General features: G+C 53.6%; 2 protein-coding genes across 2 annotated transcripts; both read right to left on the reverse strand.

The window, feature by feature from the left end:
* Window positions 1-321: 321 nt before the first annotated feature.
* On the reverse strand, window positions 322-7,165 carry LOC131091460 (argininosuccinate lyase-like). Its single transcript, XM_058037550.1, has 16 exons — window positions 7,057-7,165; window positions 5,805-5,999; window positions 5,623-5,706; window positions 5,265-5,321; window positions 4,610-4,707; window positions 3,900-3,977; window positions 3,578-3,655; window positions 3,141-3,193; window positions 2,856-2,918; window positions 2,573-2,687; window positions 1,887-1,971; window positions 1,678-1,737; window positions 1,460-1,543; window positions 1,146-1,226; window positions 947-1,053; window positions 322-532 (listed from the first exon to the last, which is right to left on the reverse strand). The coding sequence occupies exons 1-16, from the start codon at window positions 7,069-7,071 to the stop codon at window positions 382-384; spliced, it is 1,404 nt and encodes a 467-aa protein (XP_057893533.1). The 5' UTR covers window positions 7,072-7,165; the 3' UTR covers window positions 322-381.
* A 2,150-nt stretch (window positions 7,166-9,315) lies between these two features.
* Window positions 9,316-16,942, reverse strand: LOC131091413 (argininosuccinate lyase). The gene is made up of 17 exons (XM_058037482.1): window positions 16,902-16,942; window positions 16,417-16,479; window positions 14,994-15,188; window positions 14,360-14,443; window positions 14,006-14,062; window positions 13,673-13,770; window positions 12,994-13,071; window positions 12,729-12,806; window positions 12,533-12,585; window positions 12,154-12,216; window positions 11,877-11,991; window positions 11,165-11,249; window positions 10,957-11,016; window positions 10,625-10,708; window positions 10,347-10,427; window positions 9,901-10,007; window positions 9,316-9,523 (listed from the first exon to the last, which is right to left on the reverse strand). Exons 2-17 carry the CDS (start codon window positions 16,426-16,428, stop codon window positions 9,373-9,375), a joined length of 1,401 nt encoding a protein of 466 aa, XP_057893465.1. The 5' UTR covers window positions 16,429-16,479; window positions 16,902-16,942; the 3' UTR covers window positions 9,316-9,372.
* Window positions 16,943-17,831: the final 889 nt, after the last annotated feature.

The raw sequence follows: 17,831 nt of genomic DNA on the forward strand, positions 1-17,831 counted from the left end.
TAAACACCTCCGGGGATGGAGATCCCACCTCCCTGCACAACCCGTTCTGATGTTTGGTGACCCTTTCTGGGAAGGATTCCTCCTGATGTCCAACCTAAACCTCCCCTTAAGCGCAGCTTATGTTTATTATTGTTGCTTGCTTACTCTTGGTTATTTCTTTAATGCCTGCTTGCTTACTTCAAAAAGTGACTCTGAATATAAATAGAAGTGTGGAGGTTATAAGTTATTTGAAATGGCAAAAGGAGCACTGGTGGCTTCATGGGGAGAAGAGGGAGGATGAACTCTTGAAGAAGCAAGACACAAGAGCAGAATCTCAGTGAATTATAGACACTTCAGTGTTTATTAACTCCAGACCAGTGGCACGGGATCTCTCCCCACACTCTAAGCCTGCTCCTTGAGCCTCTTGAGCAGCTCCCGCAGCTGCTCGATCTGGGCGGAGACGCTGCTCTTGGCGGTGCCGCCCGCGGCCGTGTACTGCTCCACGCTGCTCAGCACGCTGAACACCTGCGCCACGTCGCTGCCAAACAGGGGGCTGGGGGCACAGCGGGGGCTCTCAGGGGGCTGCTCCCCGTGCCCAGAGCCTGTGCAGAGGCTGAGGGAGTGAGCACGGAGCCTTTTCCCCAGGGGAAACGCTCCTGAGCTTCTGCTGGCTGATACCAGCTCACCGAGGAACTCCAGAGCCAAACCCCTCTGTGGGCTTCCTGCTCAGGGCAGAGGTGTCTCCCAGCCCTCCCAAGAGCTCCTGCCCATCCCAGCCTGCTGGAGTTGTCCCACTCCAGTGTTTCAGCCCCAGCAGGAGCAGCTGGGATATTCAGGACACCTCAGCTGGGATATTCAGGGATATTTTGTCACCTCAGAATGTTGAGGTGCTGCTCGGCCCAGGCACTTTGGGGAAGGCAGATCAGGGAGGCTGAGCCCAGGGAAGTGAAATAACAGAGGGACAAACCTGATGTTCTGCAGCTCCTCCAGGCTGAGTTTGTTGATGGTGATGCCTTTGGTCTCAGCCAGCTGCACGGCCTTGCCAGAGGCCACGTGGGCTTGTCTGAAGGGCATCTGCAGGGCGAAGGGGACAGAGCAGAGGGGACTCAGCTCAGTTCCTCTGCATCCACAGGGATCCCAGCTCCAGCTCTCCCTCTGGCACTTACTCCCTTCCGAACCAGGTACAGAGCCAGGTCAGTAGCCAACATCTCCGGGCTCAGCGCCCTCTCCATGCTCTCCTTGTTGATCTGCAGGAGGAGGATCCCAGGGACACGTTACCATCAGCCCCTCCTTGGGGCATGTTAGTGGCAGGGTGAGGGGAATTCATCTGGAGCTCTGAAAGAATGCTCTGAGCAGCTGGCAGAGGGACCAAAGTGAGCAGTGTGGGTGAGGCACTGAAGAGGAACAATCTGGAGCTGTGCTACTCACAGAATATGAGCCGTGATAATGTGAATAGTGAGAGGATGAGAAGAATCCTTACCTTGAGGGTGGAAATCACTCCAGTGGCAACCTGGAGCACAGCATTCAGGGTGTCTACGACATCAAAGACAGCCTCCTTGTCCTCCTGTGGTGGAACAGGGATGGAAATGGCTCTGAGCCAGCCTGGAGCAGCCCAAAACCCCCCAGGCTGAGCAGCCCAGCTCTGCTGGCTCCTCCAGCCAGCAGGAGAGAGGGTGTGGAGAGGAGCAAGGGCTCTACCTGCAGGTCCTTGTTGTAGGTGCTCGGGAGTCCTTTGAGGACCATCAGAATTGCAGCCAACTGCAGAGGGAACAGGAGAGGCAGAGAGTGAGGTACAGAGCAAAGCACAGCCCCAGAACCCACAGCTCTTTACAAAGACAAGAAAAAGGAGATTGTCCAGCCCCAACAGGAGCAGTTTCCTCTCCCTCCTCCTCCTCTTTGGGGCTCACCCGGCCAAACACTCGCCCGGCTTTGCTGCGGATCAGCTCCAGACTGTCGGGGTTCTTCTTCTGAGGCATCAGGCTGCTGCCAGTGCTGGGAGGGACAGGAGTGCACTGGTGAGCAAAACCCTCATCCATACACACTCATCATCACTGGCCCAGCCCGACAGAAGCAATGTGTAGGACCCTCTTCTCTGTATCCGTGTTTAGGGTGTAGGAAATCAGTGAGCTGACTGAGTTCTCTTTGGTTTTGCACCTTGTTTGGAGCTCCCACACAGTCCCACCTGTCACAGAGAAGCTTAAAAGGAGGCTCCCCCTACAGGGTCGTATCAGCAGGTCAGACTAAGTGTCAGTGTGACTTCATGGAGGGAGGGCTGTGGCTGTGCCAGCCTGCAGACAAGGAGTCTGTTGGGACTGCAAACCCAACCACACAAGAAAGGGCTCTGGCAGCATTCCCAGTACAGGAGGAAGTTCTCTCTGCCAGCAGGTCCTGGGCAGGAGTTGGGCTGAACAGAGACTTGGCTGAGTGAAGGGAATCAGAAATAAGTGCCCATTGCTGAGGAATATTCACCCTGAGGCTCTTGGTGCTGGGTCAGCCTCGTGCACAGACAGAGCCCAGGCACTGCCTCACCCAGCGTGGGCAGCTGAGGAGGAGAGGCTGAGGGAGGAGCTCCCTGCCCAGAGCTGGGACCCACCTGTAGGCATCAGAGAGGGTCAGGAAGCCAAACTCGCTGGTGCTGTAGATGATGAGATCCTCAGCCATCTTGCTGAGGTGGATCATCAGCAGGGTGGCAGCAGAGAGGAATTCCACTGCAGGGAAGGCAGGAGATCAGGAGGGGAAAAGGTGCTTGGACAAGCCAGAGAACTCTAATTGGGGCTTTACTTCCTAATGATGGATTTCAGTCCCTTGTTAAGGAAGGGAACAGGAAAGGTGTCAGGAGCTGCTCCCCCCGTGCTGGAAGCTTTGGCTGTGCTTACCCACAAAGTCCCTCTCGCTGACAGCATCCATGCTGTTCAGGCTGATGGAAGCAAAGTCCAGCTCTGCAAGGAAGGGGATGGACACAGGAGCTCACACTGGCCCTGACAGGAGCCTAAATGCACCAGAGGAGGTGACTTTTTATCTATTCATTACCCTCCACCCCCTTGTTCAAGTGCTGCAACACATCCAAAATAATATTAGGACAATGTGGTGAAGCTTCCCAAAATCCCAGCTATTATGAGTAGTCATTTATTATTATTTTTTATTAAAAGGATAACATTTACCACTGCACAGCAGCTCTCTGTCGATTCCCAGGGCATTTCCAGCCAGAGCTCCACTGCCAGGGGAGAAAGAACCAGAAGTCACCCATGATATCCAAACTGATATCTGACCAAACTGAGCTCTAGTGATGACACCTCTGAAGATTTCTCTCCCCCAGTTCACTTGGATTTCACAGTGTGGTCTGAGGCTCATCAAACCCTGAACTCTGGACTAAACGAGATTTTCTCTCCCAAACAGGAAGATTTGCTTAAGGAAAGCCTTGTAATCCTTGATTTTCAAGAAATAGAAAAATATTTCTATGTTGAGAGTCTTTGCAGAGGCAAACTGGGCTGCAGTGTCTATGGAATCCCCAATGGCTCAGGGGATGGGCAGATCTCCCTCTTGTCTTTATCTCAGAGCAAAGTGATGGCTGAGGATCACAATAAAAAATAAACTTTACCTCCCTAAAGGCAAGACATTGATCCTCCTCTTCACCTCTCCCAGGCGCTCAGAATCACGGGTCAGGGCAACAGCATGGCTGGGGAAGGACAAGAGAGATAAAACAGAGAGATGAAGCTGGAAAATGGAAAGTGCAGGAAGTGAGAATGGCCAAAGGATGGAGAACAGGGAGTTGTCCAATGCATGTTTGGATTCCCAGCTGGTCAGAGGCACACAGGGAGTTCCTGTTCCAGTTTGCAGGGCGCCCTCTGGTCTGTCACTACCCCTGGGTGTCCCCTCAGCAGAGCAGGGCCCCGAGGCTGGGGAGGGTGGGAGGGGCTCACCTGAGCAGGAACTGGCTCCATCGGATGGGCTGAGCTTTCTGCAGGTGGGTGTAGCCAGGCAGGATCACATCGATTTCTCTGGGAGGGGAAGTATTGAAGTGAAGGGGAGACGACCATCGATTGATGCATCGAACTCCAATTTATTGATCCATCAGCCACTTTATATAACAGTGTTAATTAACTTCGTGCATATTGCAAAATCCAAGCTCACGATAGGCTAACAGAGAAAACTCTAACCCCTCCTTTTGTTTTACAATACCTATGATTGTTTATTAATAACACAACTAGCATTCCCACTGTGATATGAAAGGTTCCCAAAACTTCCATATCTGTTCCCAGAGCTATCTTTTCCCAGAGAGCTCAGGGACAGAGTTCTTGCTTGTTATGGGAAGACTGTCTGAGAACCTTATTCTTTATAAAGCGATGCTGGAGAGAGCCTAATTGTTTATAAAATCAAGCTTGGGAACTGCTTTACAGCTACCTTTTACTTTTCCCTCTGCTGTATACCTTTATGGCCTCTTTCTTTAAGCCATGCTAGAACCAGACTCTCCACAGAGAAGGACAGAGAGGTGAGCAGCAGGGAGGGCAGGGACAGGTCTGGAACTCCCTGCACAGGACACCCTGCAGCTGCACAGTCACACAAGCCTAGGACTGTCCTGCCCCCAAAAGGCCAAAGTTATGGAAAACAGGGACTAAGGGAAAGGACTCACATGGCAGCACGTTCCACCAGGGTCTCAGTGAGCCTCAGGAGGTGCGTGGAGATGATGGAGAGGGAATTCTTCATGAACAGCTTCAGGTCAGTCACAACCTGTGGGGGATTGGCCACAGCCAGGCCAAGCACAAGAGGACAGATTTGGTGACCAAATATTGCTCAGCAGAACCCCCTGGCACCATTATCCCCTCCTGGTTCTGTGTGAGGGGAAGGGAAATCTTCCTGTGGGATGCATCCCTGGTCACTGATTTCTGAAAGCTGCTGTTGCTTTCCATGGACAGAACCAAAATCTGTGACTTTCAGTGGACTAGTCAGATATTGTCACATTTGAAGCAGAAAATTCCCAAACCAACACAAGCTGATCATTGTGATCCTGAAAGATGTGCACACCCAGCCAGCAGAGTCAGGGCTCCTGGAGGTTTTCAGAGATTCCAGTGGAATTTTGTGGCCTTTTACCAGCAGGATGCAGCCCTGCAGATCCCATTCCCCTGGGTGGATGAGTCACTGCAGCATCATTAGTTTAAAGCCATCATTAATTTAAAGGGAATACAGGCTGGAGTGTGTCAGGGATGAGAGAGATGGCATAAAAACATTCAATTAAAGAACTGAGGAGGAGGAATACCAAAGGAGAAACAAAAAGATTCTGTCCATACCTGATCATTCCTGCTTCTGCCAGTGTGCAACTTCCCAGCTACGTCTCCAATCAGCTCCTGAGGACAAGAGCAGGGTTTCTGTCAGCATCTCTGTGCTCTGAGCAGGACAATGCACAGGAGCACATCTCCCTGCCTGCCAGGGACTCAGCTCCAGGATCCTGTGAGGAACCCTGGGGTGTGCTCTGGGGAAGGGCAGCTTTGGGTACTTGTACAGTGCCACAAAAGGGGGCTTGGAGACCCTTGGCTGTGCCCCAGGGGTTCAGTGCCTGCAGCTCTAAAGGGATTTCCCAGAGGGACAGAGGGACAAGGCCTGAATGTCAGGCAGAGGATGAGGAAGAAGAGGCTGGAGGAGCCAAACCTTCAGCCTGCGCTCGTTGGCAGTGTGGATGTCCTCATCAGTCTGGATCACAGCAAACACTCCCTTGGACCATTCCTCAGAGATCTGCAAACAGCACAAACACCAGTCAGCCACAGGAGTTATTCAATCCAGGGAGGCTGCTCTCATTCATTCACCTGACAGTTTTTGAAAGAAACAAATACCTTTTCCAGGCCACCCAGGATCTTCTCCAGCTCAGCATTAGACAGGATCCCAGACTTCTCCAAGGCTTTGGCATAAGCCATGCTGCCCTGGATGTCCACCTCAGCCAGCCTCTGGTCATAGCTGATGGAAGCATTGAGCATCTCCATGATGGGATCTGTGCTTCCACTGAATCTTCCACCCCAAAGTTTACTCCCCTGAGAGAGAAAATAGCCAATTAAAGAGGCCTAATGACTCCAGATAAATCCTGTGCAGTAAATAACATCCTGTTATTTAAATAACATTTATCTGATACAGAGCCCCTGCTCAGCTCCCTCAGTGTGACAGCACTGACCAGAAAGTCCTCTGGACTTCAGGACCTCTGGAAGTGGTTGAAGAGCTGGAGAACACATCATTGTCAATGTTATCTACCCCTGAGCTCCGAGGTCTGGCCCAGGAACCCTCCAAGATATTTTACTCTGCTGGGAGTCCTTGAAATTGGTATCAGGGAAAGATGCAAGACCAGCACAGATTTCTGTTTTGAGGCCTTGTAAAGGGAGGGGAAAATGAAGCAGTCCGTAGGATTAAAGGGAAATTAATATCCTTTAAATCCTTTTGGTGCTGTTTAACTAACAGATTCTTCTTTGATTGACAAAGAGCTGTGGGCTCTTTTTTCACAGAAACAAAAGTGTAAAATGCAGCTTTGTTAGAAAGCTGAGGGAAGGCAGAGAGGGGAATCAGAATTGAAAAAGAAGTGTTAGAGCTCTTCAACACTCATTTGGTGCACCCAGGAGCAAAGTGAATGCTAAATTAGAGGCCATTCCAGAGGCTCAGCACTTGACTGGGGATCAGGAGTATCCAGGTATTTAAAGCTTCCTATCCAAGCAGGAAGGGTGTCAGCAGAAACATTGCAATGTACACATTTACAATCCAGAAATCAAAGCTGAAAGGTTCATTTTGGGCATCTCCAGGACTCTTTGGAGCAGTGGCTGTGCAGCCTGGCAATGACAAACACTGCCTGGAACATGGAGCATCGATGTGGAGAGCAGAAAGAGAACTCGCCAGGATGCCGGGTCACGTCTGGGCAGGGAAGGAAACTGAAAACGCAGCTTTTGTGCCGAGCAGCGTTTGTTTACACAGGCTGCTGGGAAGTGCCTGAGCCCCAGGCACAAGGATCGGCCTTTGCCAGGAGACAGAGGCAAGAACGCGGCGGCCCCGGGACGGCTCCGCTCGGCTGAGCACCCCCGACACCCCCGGGAAGCAAAGTTCGCTCACCTCGGCTGCTGCCATCGCGGCCGGGCCGGGGACACTGCGGGCCGGGGACACTGCGGGGCGGCTCCGGCCAGGGTCCCGGTCCCGGTCCTGGTCGCAGTCACGACTTCGATACCAGATCCACTCACGGTTCTGATCCCAGCTCCAATCCCGGTCCCCGTCCCAGCTCCGGTCCCGATCCCGGTCTTGCTCACAGTCACGATCCCAGCCCCAGCTCCGGTCCCGATCCTGGTCACAGTCAGGATCCCAGCTCCGGTCCCAGTCCCAGCTCCGGTTCCGCTCCCAGTTCTGCCCCGATCTTGATTTCAGCTCCAATCCCTATCCCAGCTCCATTCTCGGTGCCGATCCCAGCTGCAACCCTGTTCCCGATCCCAGCTGGACTCCTGGTCCCGATCCCAGCCCCGGTCCCAGCTGCAGTCCCGGTCCCTGTCCCGGTCCCGGTCCCAGCTCCGCTCCCGGCGCTCCCGGCTGGTCCCGCCCGCCGGGGCGGGGAGTCCCCGGGCCAGCCCCGCTCCCGGTCCTGCTGTGCAGGGGCGCGGTTTGTCCCTGTGCCTCACAGCGCACTCAGGAATGGCATCCCCGCTTTCCTGTCCCCTCTCGGGGTTTGCTGGCCTTTAACCAGCCCCTGTGCCGTAATTCACCTGGGAAGGAGCCTAATCCAGGTCCTCGGGTCCTTGTCTGGAGCAGCAGGACACTGCCGGCGACACCCAGCTGCCTCTGGCGGCCCCACAAGGTCCTTTCCCAGCTGCATTTTCCGTGTAGTGCCCTCAGTATCCATCCGGAGCAAGGCACAGACTCTCTATGTAGCCACCAATTAATTCACTGCTTCTCAAACATTTCCACCCATTAATTATTTCTTTTTCAGACTTGCAGGCTTGAGGATGCACACACCATCACACTGTCTGCACTGAGAAAAACTCTGAACCATTTTGTTGCCAGGTTCCTTCTTCTTCTGGAGTCCCTCACTTTTAATTTTTTTTTTTTCATGTTCATCCTTTATGGATGTCCCCACCCCAGCTTTGACGGGAGGTTGCTGAGGGTTTGGAATGATGGTGAGCATGAGATTTACATCCAGAACTACCCAGCTGATAATCAGCCTGAGTGAATTCCTGACTCAAGCACCTTCCTGTGGCCTGTAATGTGCAGGGGGTTGAAACCAAAACCCAAATCCCAACGAGTCAGAGGAGGGTGATGGTGAAAGTCTGAAGACACCATGGACTGCACTCTGTAATGTCTGTGGAGCTCCACAGGCCCCTCCAATCTGAAATATTTCACAATTTTAAGAAAAGGGTGCATGGGTGGGGAGTACCAGTAACTGTAAACTACTTAATTAGGTAAGAAACTGAAATGTGGTAGTCTGCTGCTTCCCCTTTCCTTTCATGAGAGACAATGCCAGACTGTTGCTGCTGGGAGCAAGAGAAAATCTGTCCAGCTGAGGATCTAAAGAGAAGGAACTAGAAGATACAAACAGAAAAACTAAGGGGAGTGGCATGGATCAAGAAAGTTTCTAGGAGGAAAAAGAACTGTGAGGGGGAAATCTCTGTTCTTCTGACTGCAGGTGTTGAGTGTTGGTTACCTGTGTCTTTCTTGTTCCTTTAGCCTGGCAGCTGAGAGTGCAAAAGTGATTTCCTGGCCAGGTGACCAGTGTGGAGAGTGAGACATGGGCCAAGACAGGAACACAGCAGGAAGGGAGCAAACACAAAGGAGGTTTGTGGAAAGGTAATTGAAATGTGCTGTTTAAATGCCAAGTGAATGGATTTGTTTTAAGGCCAGAATAAGGAGAGATGAGAAGTTGGTAAAAGGGAATTTTGCTGTTGCTGATCCTTCTTCCACGTGTTAAAAGCACAAATGCTTCAAAGGTGCAAGCACTCTGTGTCTCCTGGGGTACTTTGGCTGCAGATTTAGCTGCTGACAGTTTGTCCTGTCAGTGCTGCAGCCCCTGCCCCAAACTTGGTGAGGCAACACCTTTGTTATTTCTGTTCCCTGTGTGTTCCAGACCTGCAGCTCTGAGTCAACAACGCTGTGCTGCCTCAGCACGGGGACAAGGGGCTGAGCAAAACTCCAGCTTTGCAAGGCTGGGGTGGGAAAGGAATTTTGCTGAGCAGAAAGGGACAATCCCCATCTGCCAGCCTCCCCTGCAGGAAGGGAGGAGAGACCACACCCTTCCAAACCCGGGCTGAGCCCAGCCCATCCTCACCCCGAAAAACCAAGACACAAGAGCAGGATTTCAGTGAACTACAGACACCCCAGTGTTTATTTATTAACTCCAGACCAGTGGCACGGGCACTCTGCTGCAGGCACGGGATCTCTCCCCACACTCTAAGCCTGCTCCTTGAGCCTCTTGAGCAGCTCCCGCAGCTGCTCGATCTGGGCGGAGACGCTGCTCTTGGCGGTGCCGCCCGCGGCCGTGTACTGCTCCACGCTGCTCAGCACGCTGAACACCTGCGCCACGTCGCTGCCAAACAGGGGGCTGGGGGCACAGCGGGGGCTCTCAGGGGGCTGCTCCCCGTGCCCAGAGCCTGTGCAGAGGCTGAGGGAGTGAGCACGGAGCCTTTTCCCCAGGGGAAACGCTCCTGAGCTTTGCTGGCTGATACCAGCTCACCGAGGAACTCCAGAGCCAAACCCCTCTGTGGGCTTCCTGCTCAGGGCAGAGGTGTCTCCCAGCCCTCCCAAGAGCCCATGCCCATGCCCATGCCCATGCCAGCCTGCTGGAGTTGTCCCCCTCCAGTGTTTCAGCCTGGGTTATTCAGGACAGGAGGATGTTGAGGTGCTGCTCGGCCCAGGCACTTTGGGTAAGGCAGACCAGGGAGGCTGAGCCCAGGGAAGTGAAATAACAGAGACACAAACCTGATGCTCTTCAGGTCCTCCAGGCTGAGGTTGTTGATGGTGAGGCCCTTGGTCTCGGCGAGGTGGACGGCCTTGCCAGCAGCAATGTGGGCTTGTCTGAAGGGCATCTGCAGGGGCAAGCAGAGGTGGCACTCAGTGCCCAGGCAGCTGGGCTGCTTTTCCATGAGGAAAATGGATGTGCTACTTTCTCAGCTGGCCTGTTTTCCCTTAGGGCAATGCAAGCTGAATCTGGCAGTGCTGGGGTGGAAGAGGGGAGGATTTAGGAATAAGTTATGATCAAGTAATTTGGATGTAAATTACTATGAAGTCCCCCAGTAGCACTGCTTGAGATGCATGTGAAGGATGTGTTTTCAGCTCTCATGGTTGTTGACTGCTCATCCCAGCTCCTCACTGAGCAGTTCTGCATCCACAGAACTCCCAGCTCCAGCTCTCCCTCTGGCACTTACTCCTTTGTGAACCAAGTAGAGAGCCAGGTCAGATGACAGGATCTCAGGGCTCAGTGCCTTCTCCATGTTCTCCTTGTTGATCTGCAGAAAGGAGGGGCAGAGGGAGATGTTATCTATCATCAGCTCATCCTGGGGCACATGAGCTCTGAGAGGGACCAAAATGAGCAGTGTGGGTGAGGCACTGAAGAATTTTCACTTTAGGACCAGTCTGGAGCCCTGTCCCCTGTGTTACTCACAGAATGTGCTCCATGTTCAATACTTGAAAGATGAAGCTTTACCTGGAGGGTAGAAATCACTCCAGTGGCAACCTGGAGCACAGCATTCAGGGTGTCTATGACATCAAAGACAGCCTCCTTGTCCTCCTGTGGTGGAACAGGGATGGAAATGGCTCTGAGCCAGCCTGGAGCAGCACAACAGGCTGAGCAGCCCAGGCAGCAGAGTAGGGATGTGATCCCAGAGGCTCCTGCCATGGCACTCAGGGGGTCACCTGCAGCATCCCCTCCCTCAGCCCCTTCCCCAGCACACAGAAATGGAGTGCTGGGACAGCTCAAGGGCAGGGGATCACTGCATGTGCTTGGAGAGATCCTGTGGAGAGGAGCAAGGGCTCTACCTGCAGGTCCTTGTTGTAGGTGCTCGGGAGTCCTTTGAGGACCATCAGAATTGCAGCCAACTGCGGAGGGAACAGGAGAGGCAGGGAGTGAGCACAGAGCAAAGCACAGCCCCAGAACCCACAGCTCTTTACAAAGACAAGAAAAAGGAGATTGTCCAGCCCCAACAGGAGCAGTTTCCTCTCCCTCCTCCTCCTCTTTGGGGCTCACCCGGCCGAACACTCGCCCGGCTTTGCTGCGGATCAGCTCCAGACTGTCGGGGTTCTTCTTCTGAGGCATCAGGCTGCTGCCAGAGCTGCAGGGAAGGTGTGGGGAGTGCACTGATGAGCAAAACCCTCAGGCTGAAATCCCTGTTCCTGCCCTCTAAATGGGACCTCTAAAGCTCCTTTGCTAGTACTCCTGTTTAGGGTGTAGGAAGTCAGTGAACTGAGGGTGCCGAGTTTCTCACGTTTCCCACAGCAAAGCCTTTGGGTTTGCACCTTGTCTGCAGCTCCCACACTGTCCCACCTCTCACAGAGAAAGGAGAAGGAGCCTCCCCCTCCAAGCCACTGTAAAGGTGGTGTCAGCAGGCCAGGCTAAGTGATCTCAGGGAGGGAGGGCTGTGGCTGTGCCACCCTGCAGACAAGGAGTCTGTTGGGATTGCAAACACAGCCACTCAAGGAAGGGCTCTGGCAGCATTCCCAGCACAGGAGGAAGTTCTCTCTGCCAGCAGGTCCTGGGCAGGAGTTGCTGGTGAATGTAAACTTGGTTAAGTTACCAGAATCAGAAATAAGTGCCCATTGCTGAGAAATATTCACCCTGAGGCTGCCTTTGTGCCAGACTCTTGGTGCTGGGTCAGCCTTGTGCACAGACAGAGCCCAAGCACTGCCTCACCCAGCGTGGGCAGCTCAGGAGAATCCCTCACCAGAGACCAAAAACCTACCAGTAGGTATCAGAGAGGGTCAGGAAGCCAAACTCGCTGGTGCTGTAGATGATGAGATCCTCAGCCATCTTGCTGAGGTGGATCATCAGCAGGGTGGCAGCAGAGAGGAATTCCACTGCAGGGAAGGCAGGAGATCAGGAGGGGAAAAGGTGCTTGGACAAGCCAGGGAGCCCTGACTGGGGCTTCAGTTGCTACATTTCAGTCCCTTGTTAAGGAAGGGAAGAGGAAAGGTGTCAGGAGCTGCTCCCCCCGTGCTGGAAGCTTTGGCTGTGCTTACCCACAAAGTCCCTCTCGCTGACAGCATCCATGCTGTTGAGGCTGATGGAAGCAAAGTCCAGCTCTGCAAGGAAGGGGATGGACACAGGAGCTCACACTGGCCCTGGCAGGAGCCTGAATGCACCAAGCTGCCCCAGAGGAGGTGACTGTGAGCCCTTGAGCAACAGAAACATGTTTAGTGGGGTTTTGTTACGATCCCAGACAGGCAGAGTGCAGCAGGGGCTGCTCTTCCTCCCACCTCCCTGGCACTGCCTGTCTCGGCAGCAAAAATCCTGGCAAATGAAAGGCTCTGGCTCCAGGATGGGGCACTGTGGTGCCATTCCCTCCCTCCCAGCTGTGACAGGCACTCCCATGCCCCTCGGGCCCAGGATAACATTTACCACTGCGCAGCAGCTCTCTGTCGATTTCCAGGGGGTTTCCAGCCAGAGCTCCACTGCAAGGGGAGAAAGAACCAGAAATCAAGCAATTCTCCTTTCATATCCATCCAAAGCTGAGCTCTGGGAAGCAGGGAAGGCACCCCTGAAGTCTTTGCAGAGCAAAGCAAGGCCAAATGATCACACAAACAGTAGATCTTACCTTCCCAAAGGCAAGACATTGATCCTCTTTTTTATCTCTCCCAGGCGCTCAGAATCACGGGTCAGAGCAACAGCATGGCTGGGGAAGGACAAGGGGGAGAGAGCACGTGAGGCAGGGAATGGCTCTGTCCTTTCCAGTCATTGTCCTGCCATGCCTGGAGCCTGGGATCCCCCTCATGAGGAGCCAGGGGACACAGGGAGCTCCTGTTGCAGCCTGCAGGGCTCCCTCTGGGTTGTCTGCAGCCCTCAGGGTGGGAGGGGCTCACCTGAGCAGGAACTGGCTCCATCGGATGGGCTGAGCTTTCTGCAGGTGGGTGTAGCCAGGCAGGATCACATCGATTTCTCTGGGAGGGGAAGGACAGAGAGGTGAGCAGCAGGGACAGGGACACACCAGGGCTCCTGGCAAGGTCACAAACAGCATCTTTAGCCTGTGTTTGCTGAAGCTCTTCCATCTTCCTTCAAACCAAGCACGCTGTGTTTAGCTATTCCAGAATGGTTAATCCACCCTGGGCCTCCTGGAAAGTTGCCTGGAGCAGCAACCCCTTTGGGCAAGGATTCCCCAGCCCACCCCAGGTCTGGAGTGTGAGGAGCAGAGCCAGACAGGGAGCTAACACAGCTGAGCTTTTTCTCCTACAGAAACCTTTTTTCCACTCCTTCAGATGGGTTTGATACCTTCCAGAATCTTGTGTGGACCTCCCACCTCAACTCCTTTGCCAGGCATGAAGGAAAGTTTCTCTGAGGGATGAGGAAAGTTTCTGTGAGGTGAACTCTAGAGAAAATGGGGCTGCTGTGTCCCCTGGGCTACCCCAACGTGCCTGGCTGTAAGTCCCTGCACAGGACACCCTGCTGCTGCCCAGTGGGGTCAGGCAAAGGACAAACCAAAGAGTCTCCTGCCCCCAAAAAAGCCAAAGTTATGGAAAACAGGGACTAAGGGAAAGGACTCACATGGCAGCACGTTCCACCAGGGTCTTAATGAGCTGCAGGAGGTGTGTGGAGATGATGGAGAGGGAATTCTTCATTAACAGCTTCAGGTCAGTCACAACCTGTGGGGGATTGGCCACAGAGAATGTCACAAATGCAGTGACAGCAAGGCAAACCCCTCCTTGTCCTGTGTGATGGCAATGTGTGTCTTCTTCTCGTCATTTGGTTGTATTTCTGTGGTCATGTTAGCATTTCTGGCTCTCCAGGAAGATTTCCAGAGGTCACTCTGGGCTGAGGACTCCTGAAGTGAGGTAGAGGAGGAATACAAAAGGAGAAACAAAAAGATTCTGTCCATACCTGATCATTCCTGCTTCTGCCAGTGTGCAACTTCCCAGCTACGTCTCCAATCAGCTCCTGAGGACAAGAGCAGGGTTCCTGTCAGCATCTCTGTGCTCTGAACAGGACAATGCACAGGAGCACATCCCCTGCCTGCAAGGGACTCAGCTCCAGGAGCCTGTGAGGAACCCTGGGATGTGCTCTGGGGAAGGGCAGCTTTGGGTACTTGTACAGTGCCACAAAAGGGGGCTTGGAGACCCTTGGCTGTGCCCTTGTTCAGTGCATGCAGCTCTAAAGGGATTTTCCAGAGGGACAGAGGGACAAGGCCTGAATGTCAGGCAGAGGATGAGGAAGAAGAGGCTGGAGGAGCCAAACCTTCAGCCTGCGCTCGTTGGCAGTGTGGATGTCCTCATCAGTCTGGATCACAGCAAACACTCCCTTGGACCATTCCTCAGAGATCTGCAAACAGCACAATCATCACAGTTACCCTGGGGTTGTGAGTGTCCCCAGCAAATCCCAGCTCCTGGCATTCCCAGAAGTCTCATGCAAACTCTGGCATTCAGGCTGCTCACTGCATCCTGATATTCCACACTGTTGGTGGGATTCACCTCTCTATCCATGATAACCATGGAGGATTTAAGCATTGCAAGGAAAAATTGAGCTTAAATATCAGTGATTTCTTTATCATCATCCACAAAGTTGTCCCTGTAGAATATTGCACAGACTCACTGTTGTCCAGAGTGGGTGAGAAAAACCAATGGGTATTTTATAAAATCACTTCTCTGCTGCCTCCTCTTCCCCTCTACACCTGCTATGCATTGCTTCCTGCCAAGCTGAGCAGCCAGACTCAAAATTCCACGTGCCAGCAGGAAAAGGATGTTCTTACTTCCCACTGAAATGATTCCTAGTGCCTGCTCAGTCTGAAGAGAACACGAGGACATTTAAAGGCACTCTTTAAAACAGCAAAATGCTGTCAGGTAAGGAAAGAGGTTGTGAAGGGAAGAAATACCTTTTCCAGGCCACTCAGGATTTTCTCCAGCTCAGTTTTGGACAGGATTCCAGCCTTCTCCAAGGCTTTGGCATAAGCCATGCTGCCCTGGATGTCCACCTCAGACAGTCTCTGATCAACCGTAATGGAAGCGCTGAGCATCTCCATGATGGGATCTGTGCTCCCCACAAACCTTCCTGCCATCATTTTGTCCCCCTGCAAGAAATGAAGGGAAGAGACACAGATTTATGGATAGACCCCCCCTAAAAATCTCTTCATGTCATCCTTATCAGAGTAAAACTGAGGAACATCTCAGGAATGGTTTTATTCAGTCTATACCAGCAAAACCCTGGACTTGAAGCATGTCACTGTCACTAGAATTTATCCCTTGAGGTTACAGGTATGGTTTGGGGATCTTCCAAGATATTTGAATTCTGCAGGATTCTCTGAAAATAAACATCAGGGTGTGGGGTGCAAGACCAGCATGGAACTGTCGTTTAAGGCAGCTGTTGATCTCTGAGCCTTTGATGGACTCTGACCAAAAAAAAAAAAAAAAAAAACCAAAAAACCCAATAAAAAGGTAAAGGAGTCAAGGATATAGTGAAAACTATTCTCTGATCTTTGAAATACTAAAAAAATCCCACTCTTTTAGGGAGACTGGAAGGAAATATTCAGCTGGCAAGGAGCTGTGGGCCAGCACAAGGCACACGCCCTAAGCCACCCCTGTAACTGCAGAGTGTCTGAAGTCACCGTTTGAAGCAGCTCCAGAGCCACGACATTGCCATGTAAAATGAGGATAAAACCCGCAAAGGAGCAGGTTTCAGAACGGGAGGCCTGGGTGCCTTTCGGCGTTACAAATGTTCGAATGAGATGCAAAGGGAAGAGAAAAGCCCAAAGCAGCCCCAGAAGGGCTGGGCAGGTGCGCGGCGCCGGGCGGGCGGCGGAGCTACCATGGACAGCGGGCAGGGAGCGGCAGCAGCGGCTCCTGTCCCCAAGGATGGGCGCAGAAAAGGGCAGGAGGGAGCCTGGGGGGCAGCATGAGGGTTCGGAGTGCTGCAGCTCTGAGTTTGTCCGCAGGAGGGAAATGGGGGAAAAAACCCAAAGTTTGGCAGCTCCTGGCTGGACACGCCGTGATGGGCAGAGGGGACAGGGTGTGAATGGTGCTGTTGGAGGGAAGGGTTGGGGTGGGAAGAGGTGTCCAGGAACATCTTCACTGCCGGGATCAGAGCTGGGAGTGTGCGCTATTGCAGCAAAGACCTTCGCTGTGCCCTTCTCCACTGAAAACCCGGGAAAACCACTCAGAGAATCATGAAGGTTGGAAAAGACCTCCAAGATCAGCCAGTCCAACACTGCCAGGACCACCCCTAACCCACAGGGACACCTTTCCTGAACCCTCCCAGGGATGCTGATCCCGCCCGTTTCAAACGGAGCAAATCCCCCTCACCTCGGCTGCCATTTCGGACGACGTTTTGCTCGTTTGTGCAGCGATCCTGGCACTTGGTGCAACCTGCGGGACAGCGCGGAGATGCTCAGCTGCCGCCGTGTGCGCTCCCGGTTCCCCGGACACCCCTCCCGGTTCCCCGGACACCCCTCCCGGTGCGCTCCCGGTTCCCCGAGCATCACTCCCGGTTCTCCGGGCATCACTCCCGGGGCGTTCCCGGTTCCTCGGACACCTCTCCCTGTGCGCTCCCGGTTTCCTGAGCATCACTCCCTGCTCTGTTCCCGGTGCGCTCCCAATTCCCCGGGCATCGCTCCCTGCCCCGCTCCCGGTTCCCCGGACACTGCTCCAGGTGCGCTCCCGGTTCTCTGGGCACCGCTCCAGGTGCGCTCCCAATTCCCCGGGCACTGCTCCCAGTGCGCTCCCGGTTCCCCGGGCGTCGGTCCCTGCCCCGCTCCCGGTGCGCTCCCGGTTCCCCGGGCACCGCTCACCTGCTCCGCACGCAGCCCCGGCCGCTCTGTGGCTCGCTGCTCCCCGGGCCCGCTGCCCCGCTTTTACAGCCCTCGGCTCGGGGCTGGCGGCTCGGCCCGCCCCGCCTGGGCGGGGTGTGCCCGGGGCCGGCCCCGCTCGGGTCCCCCCCGTGTCCGCCGTGTCCCTTCCCACCCCTGCGCTGCTCGGCCTCAGGGGGTGCTTTGGACAGCGAGGCTTGGGAGGGATGCTCGAGTGGTGCTTCTCACCCGGTGTAGCTGCTGAGATGCGAACAGGTCAGGAACATCCTTGGAATGATTTTCTGGCAGTATCCATCTCTCTGTCACACTCCTCTAACGAGCAGTCTTTAATATAAACAGAACTGGTCCAGTGCTCTGTGCCCATGGACACCCAGCAAACTCAAAAAACAGACGGGAGCCTCTTGTTTCCCATCTCTGCATGGATGAAAGTGTTCACCCCACCTGGAAAGATGCTGCAGCCCCAGATCTGGGGCTCCCCTGCTGTCCCCAGGTTGTGGGGTCACCTGAGAGCCTCAGACAGTGGCTGTGGGGCTCGGAGTTGTACTTGTGGCAATAACCTCTATATTAAACCCATCACACCCTGAATTAAATTCCTGAATGTCATGGAATGAAGTGACTGATGGAAAGCACAAGGGACCTTTTAGAGCAGCAAAGCTGGAGCTCAGCACGAATTTCTCATTAACTCAGAGCATTTTCTGCAGCCCCTCCACAGAAAGCTGAGTATTTGCTGCTGTCTCCAAGTGAGCTCCTGCAGTGCAATATTTTTCCATGCACATTGTCCAAACCTCTCACAGAGCTCAGGAAAGATATTCCAGCTTTCTCATCCATGTTTTTGTTGGATTTTCCTCCCTTAAACTGACCCTCTTCTTTTTCTACTGTTCTCTCAGTTCTACAACTTATCCCTTTTTCCTT

This window comes from Melospiza georgiana, chromosome 19 (assembly GCF_028018845.1).
Source record: "Melospiza georgiana isolate bMelGeo1 chromosome 19, bMelGeo1.pri, whole genome shotgun sequence".
NCBI lineage: Eukaryota > Metazoa > Chordata > Aves > Passeriformes > Passerellidae > Melospiza > Melospiza georgiana.